At 48.3% G+C, this 6262-nt stretch overlaps 1 protein-coding gene across 1 annotated transcript; it reads right to left on the reverse strand.

Moving 5' to 3' along the window:
* Positions 1-2577: 2577 nt before the first annotated feature.
* On the reverse strand, positions 2578-5925 carry CACNG5 (calcium channel, voltage-dependent, gamma subunit 5). The gene is made up of 5 exons (XM_010182122.1): positions 5718-5925; positions 4872-4958; positions 4018-4158; positions 3246-3391; positions 2578-2854 (listed from the first exon to the last, which is right to left on the reverse strand). Exons 1-5 carry the CDS (start codon positions 5923-5925, stop codon positions 2597-2599), a joined length of 840 nt encoding a protein of 279 aa, XP_010180424.1. The 3' UTR covers positions 2578-2596.
* Between the last annotated feature and the right edge of the window lie 337 nt (positions 5926-6262).

Raw genomic sequence — 6262 nt, forward strand, 5'->3', positions numbered from 1 at the left:
TTAATCCCAGACACCAAGGGTCTGACGCCAGTTACTCATTCATGCAAAACAAGAGATTTTTTTGGATATTTTTTTCTTCGAAGCGCAAACAAATTTCTATGAAGTGTTGGATGAGCAGTTACCTTCCTATGGGCCTGTGAGCATCTTGACTCATCCCATCGGCAACAGAGTTGAGGAGTTTAAGGACATCAGTCTCGTTGGGGTGAAACCTCTAAATGAATTGGTTTAGTTCAGTTTCAACTAAAATTCAGTTTATCCGCAATCTCCACTCTTCCATTTATTACTTGGTGAGCATGAAAACTCCCAGGCTCACAAATGCAGCCGCACGATGACAATCTCCCCATTGAATTAAAATAATTACTTTTCTAATTCGACCCTAGACTCTGCTAAACCTTCTGGGGCCTTGAGGAAGGCGTGAAGTTTTTTTCACGTCTTCTGCTTATGTAGGCAGACATTTTAATTTCTAAAATTAATAATTCTGTATTTAATCAGTAGAAAGGAAAATTCCACTTGGGGACGGGGACGTCTCATGATGCTGCCCAGGATTAACCACACTAAAGGACTCCCTGGCACAGGGGAATGTGGCCATGTGGGACAATAATTTTGGTGATTTCCATCCAAGAAGGACAAAGAACATAGAGGATCCATCAAGGGGAAGATGCAAAGGCTTTGAGGCACCAGAAACCACTACCATCAAGCCCAGCAAACTACATTGGGCTCTGGGAAATGCAAGATCATCGCTTGCGAACTCCAGTGCCTTCTTGGAGCCTAATTCACACCAAATATAGAGATCCCAGTGGAAAATTGATGATTTCTCTGGCTGGGTTGAAAGATGAGGACTGACAAGCTTTGGCACTGGATGGTGGGGCTGGGCTGTGCTTTAATGCTTGAACCTTCCCACCAGCAAACCTGTCATGTACAAACGGGCTTTTAAAATGAGAAAACAAACGCTTGAGGGTAATAAAAAAACTAAGGGCAAATACAACTGTGCCTACTTAAAAATGGCCTGGTTTTAAAACTTAGCAATGAGTAGTCAGTGATGATAGATATACACTAGAGATACGTTACTTGCTTGTCTGAAGGAACCGGAGAGGAAATAATCCCGTTCAAGAGTTGGCTGGATCTACGCTGCACTGAGGTCCCACAGGATGGGCGTCAGAGTCGGTGCAAGTACTGGTGCTGTGCCAGGACCTGGGCCCTACTTTGGAGTAGTTTATAAATGATAGATAATAAATAATAAAAAAGTGATGCAGCATTCATTACATGGTATTATACAAGCGAGGTTAAAAGTCCGTATATTTTTTAATCGCAGTAAGACAAAACAAGCTCAAATATATCAAGAATCCCTGAAGGGTTTTGTTTTGCGGAAAGGAAATTTTCAGAAAGGTTTAAAATAACAAGAACAGAAATAAAGTTTGGGCAAAGCTGTTTCTCCTGTGAGGGCACAACTCGTGGCTTGCGCAGGAGTGCGCGAGGGAAGACGGCTTTTTCCTCCCCTGCCCTTCATTGTCGATCAGGGCGATGCCCTCACCTTGTCAAGGCTTCAGAGACCAAAATGCCAAAGCGCCATTGGAAATTTTAAAACTTAAAAAAACCCTCAAAATAAGGTTCATTCACACACAAAAGAAGCAGCTAAAATACCATATTCTGCAAAAAATGAAATACAAGCCAACTACTTTGTGGACTAGTGCCATTAATTTCAGCTACATCACTTTACACCAGCTTGGGATCTCGCCTTTCCCCAAAATAACTTGCACTTCTGCCCACAATGTCCCCTAAATCCTGTGCCTCACTTTTCCCATGGGACAGTTTTAGGTAGTTTTGCACTCAATGTTGTACTGAAATTCACTCTTCAGAGCTCCAGTCTATGGATGATGGAGGAAATGTGGGTGCTTGAGCACCCAACAGCCCAGACATTCCAGTGCAACACAGGAGATTTGAGCAGCGGTTTGAGAAACAGCCGCCCGTTTATGTCCAAGCCTGCTGAGGTATAGTCAAGAAAGATGGCTATTTCCCTTTACAGCCTGGCTAAAAGTGATATCCAGCAACAAGAGATATCAAACAGTAAATACTAAATCAGGACAAAATTTGTATTTTGTTAACGAGGGCTATTTCTTGGAAATTTGCACAAATCTTTTACGCCTGCTGGCACTTAGGCCAGTAAATCTATAATTAAATGATACAGCCAAATGCACAAACCTTTGCAATCTACCTAAACCAAAAAAATACACTTTTTTCCCCTTATTTCTATGCTATTTTCTTTTTCCTGCTCTCAAGTCCAGCCCTGGATTTATCCCCCAGGCAGAACTGCTGTTTGCTCAGCAGGATGAGCTGAGAGAAGAGGACTTTGGAGAGATTTTTAGTTATGCAGGGAAGAATTGAAAAAAAAACCAGCCCAAAAACAAAGGAAGGAAAAGATCCCAATTCTCTAGGTTACATTCTTGGTTATATAACCAATCTCTCCACTTATATTTACGCTCCTATAAATAGAGAATTGCCCTGAAAGAGTGGCCTAAAAATATAAAATAATGGGGGACAAATGGAGTCAGGACGCGGCGACCGTGGGCGCTTGGGTGGGCGCAGGGTGCGTCGGGGCTCAGCACGGGGACGAGGACATCTGGTCGTAGTCGGGGCACTTGAGCAGAGCGGGGTAGTTACTGTTCATCTGCAGGGACGCCTCGCTGGAGATATCCGAGGGGCTGCGTCCCCGCGCCCAGGCGTCCGGGTGCAAGAACTGCCCCGAGTAGTCGGAGCAGTTGCTGAGGCGGGGGCGGTAGAAGCCGGGGTGAGGTCGGTAGATGTCCTCGGCTGTGTAGCGCTTCATGAACAGGTAAACGGACATCACCCCGGCGCTCTGCAGGGAGAGAGACACGGCCTGACGCCTTCCGCTGCCTTTTCCACCACCACCAGAACAGAACAAAAATATATACTCCTTGTTTTCCCCTGCTGACGATGCACAAGGGCCCCCAAGGACAGTCACTGCCCTGAGCCCCAAGTCCCTGCAGTAAATAATGTGGCACAACCACGTCTCTTCCTCTACATCCATGCTTGGCATCAAATCATGATCAAATAGCCCATCAGTGCTCCAGACTTGGGGTCTGTCCCCACTGTCTGTGTGTCCCACCATACTATATATCTGCTCCCATAGCCTGCCCTTAAACCCCATCTCAGTCCTCTGTTTGCTCACAGCCTCAATGCCCCCCCAGCCGAGAACGGGACACACTCGTTACAGGGATGTGAGGTACCTCTGTGAGAAGGAATGAGATGGCGGAGAAGGCAAAGGACCATCCGTATTTGTAATTGAAGAACGTTTCTGAGTCCTTGGTCCTGTTGAGCATCTCGTCGTTAATGCTGGATATGTAGAGGACCAGCCCCACCACAAGGGACAGACCTGGGGAGAAACCGAGGAGGAAGATGGTGAGAAACGCTTCAGGGATGAAGCTGCTGAAGAAGCTCCTTCCTTTAAGACCTGACTAATAGGTGAAAGTGTGAAAATGTGGAAGTGTGCTTGAAATAACGAGGAAAAGGGGCCCTGAGCTAACCCAGGGCACTCCGTGTCTCACTCAAACCATGACCTGCTCAAGCAAGTCCATGTGCACCGGGTGGGAGCTGGCTTCAAAGCTCGACTGTCACAGCTATTTATTAAACACTAGCACAATACCATGAATAAAACATGCATATGTCTTCTGTAGAAACATCCCAGCTGAGCAGTTTGAAGTTGCAGATCTCTCGCACAACGGATGTGCCATGAGAGGCGTCCTCTCCCCCAGCACCCAGCAGCTGCTCCTGGTGGATGCTTTCCCTGACATCTCCTCACCGCTGTCACAAGTGAGTCCTGCACTGGTTGATTTTGCAATCCTGCAAAGCCCCAGCAGGCTGCAGGGCCAAACCAGGAGCCCCTCTGGGTGATGACTCTGGTGAGGAGCCACCACAGTGGGTTAGGAGAGCACTGGCAGCTACAGAAGCAAACATGCTCCAGGATTTTAATGAGGAAAAATGCTGGCCCATAAAACTCACCTGACAGGATGAAGAATATCCCCGAGACGAAGGCAAGGATGGTCCTGTGAGGCCGAATGTGGCCGATGTTGCTGAGGATGAAGCCGATGAACATGAAGAAGAGACTGACCAAGGGGAAGGGGGTGGCAGAGCGGATCATCTCTGGGGGGACAGGAGCAGAGGAGAGCACTGGTCAACACCCAGTCCAGGTCAAGGGGCTTGGCGGAGTGGGACGGCTGCAGCCCTGCTGCTCTCTGACCACCTTGGGTCCTTCCTTGCTCCTGGTCAATGTGGGTGCCCCTGTCCTGCTCCCCAGCCCCTTTACAAGATGAGTAAAGAGATGACTATGGAAATGTCTGCTTGTGATTGCATTTCTGGGGGTTTCTATGTGAAGTTACACAGGAAAAAAACATCAGAACCTGCATTTTTTTCTAGCTTTGCTGCAAAATTGTTTGCTGAACACCTCTATTTATTAAATCGGAAATGACTACAGAATTCACCATGAGAGCTGTGGCACTCCACCCTTAATTCATCACACTATGTAACACATAAAATTGACTGCTACAGAATAAATACAGCTGCAAATTACGGAGAGGAGACTATAAAGCCAAACACTTCCCTAAACATCAGCGCTGAAGAGCCAGTGACAGGAAATTGTGTGGCTTAGAGCTTCTGAGAGCATCCTGCCATTAGAAAGGGATGTCCCCAGGAGCTTGGGAGCACATCGGGTGATTTACATTGTAAAAAATGCAGTTGCATCCCTGCACGGTAGGAACTGGGGTTTTCTTCAGCAAAGACACAAATGGGATTTCTTGGGGAGATACCTAATGACCCTTTGGTGCTTTGCAGGACGCAAAGGGTAAGACTCCACTTACTGAGGACATTGACCGTGGACTCGGATGTCAGCTGGATGTTCATGGGCATGACGTATTCGATGGTGAAGCACCGGCCACGCTCTTCTCCTGCAGCCAACAGAGACCAAGTCACACCTGCAGTGTGTTTGTCCGTGTATTTTTGGTGGGGGAGTGACTTTAAAATTAACTTCTGTGCATGCATTAAAAAAATAATTTTGTCTTTTAGTGGTGCTTCCATCTTGGGTATCAGTGTTTGGAGCTGAAGAAAGACATCTCTTAACTACCATCTCCCTTGTGCAAAGGATTTCCTTGTACACAAAAGCATCAATCCTGAAGCCAGAGGGTTTAAGGTGACCTAGGGGAGGTAACAGAGCTCCTCACTTCCCGAATTTTTCAAAGCAGTGGCTGAAACTTTGTGACATTTCAGATCGGTCACTTTGAGTTTCCCGTTCCCTTGAGTTTTGTTCAACTCCATCCCCGCAGCCAAATCGCTGCATCAAACTTGGCACAGATGGAGGGAACGGTCCAGCTGACCTGAATCTAAATGTTGCATGGACACAAAGGGAACTTTTGAGCTGCTGCCCAAGGCGCTGTGGCCGTGGTGCTGGGACAGAGCGGGATGGAGGCAGTGGGATCTGGCACGGCAGCAGTGAACTCACCCAAATCCTGATGGAAAGGCACATTTGTCCATCTGACTGACAAAACTGGGCATGGGGTGATGGCATTACTCAGGCTGTGCCTGAGTTTGGAAGCAAAGATGAGCACAGCCTCTAAAAATCCCATTTTCCCTAGCCATTTCCCGCAGTACAACACTGACACCCAGCAAACATCATCTTATGGGGGACATTTTTGGGAGGGAGGCCATACCTGCCAGGAAGCAGACCCTCCAGAGGCCTGAGTGCAGAGACAGCTTGATTTCTGCCGTCTGGTTTTGGGGCTGGACGATGCCCTCCTCCAGGTAGAGCCAGTAGTCGGTGCTGACGGAGATGCCCAGGAGGCCTAGGCCGCAGACGGCGAACACGCTGCTGAGCAGGGTCAGCGCCTTCCTGCTGCAGGCGCTCATCCCCAAAAGCATGGGGGGGCCGAGGCGGCGGCGGCGGGGACGGCTGCTGGGAGAGGGGATGTGGCTGTCAGCACAGAGTTGTCTACGGCTTTTTTGGGGGAATGGATGTGCCAAAGCTTTGCCCTCTTGCCCTTAATTGCTTATTTAGGCCGAGCTGAAATAAGCCATTAAAACAATCTCGGTGGGCCCTGACAGATGGAGAGTTTGAACCAAATCCCACGCGACTGCTGCCCCACACTGGCGCAGGGCTCATGGGTGCTGGAGCAGCTCAGGATGGCTGGGAGCAGCTCAGGATGACCGGGAGCAGCTCATCGGCTCCCGTTTTTTTTTCTGCCGGGGGATTTCCGGT

Source organism: Mesitornis unicolor, unplaced genomic scaffold (genome assembly GCF_000695765.1).
Source record: "Mesitornis unicolor isolate BGI_N332 unplaced genomic scaffold, ASM69576v1 scaffold46833, whole genome shotgun sequence".
In the NCBI taxonomy this organism is placed as follows: domain Eukaryota; kingdom Metazoa; phylum Chordata; class Aves; order Mesitornithiformes; family Mesitornithidae; genus Mesitornis; species Mesitornis unicolor.

Excerpts from the sequence above, each read along its gene's own strand:
- CACNG5 (XM_010182122.1), bottom strand. The coding sequence starts at position 5,925 with ATGCTTTTGGGGATGAGCGCCTGCAGCAGGAAGGCGCTGACCCTGCTC. Across the intron at positions 4,959-5,717 it reads GAGGGTCTGCTTCCTGGCAG|GAGAAGAGCGTGGCCGGTGC; the intron begins GTATGGCCTCCC and ends TGTTGGCTGCAG. Across the intron at positions 3,392-4,017 it reads GATATTCTTCATCCTGTCAG|GTCTGTCCCTTGTGGTGGGG; the intron begins GTGAGTTTTATG and ends GTTTCTCCCCAG.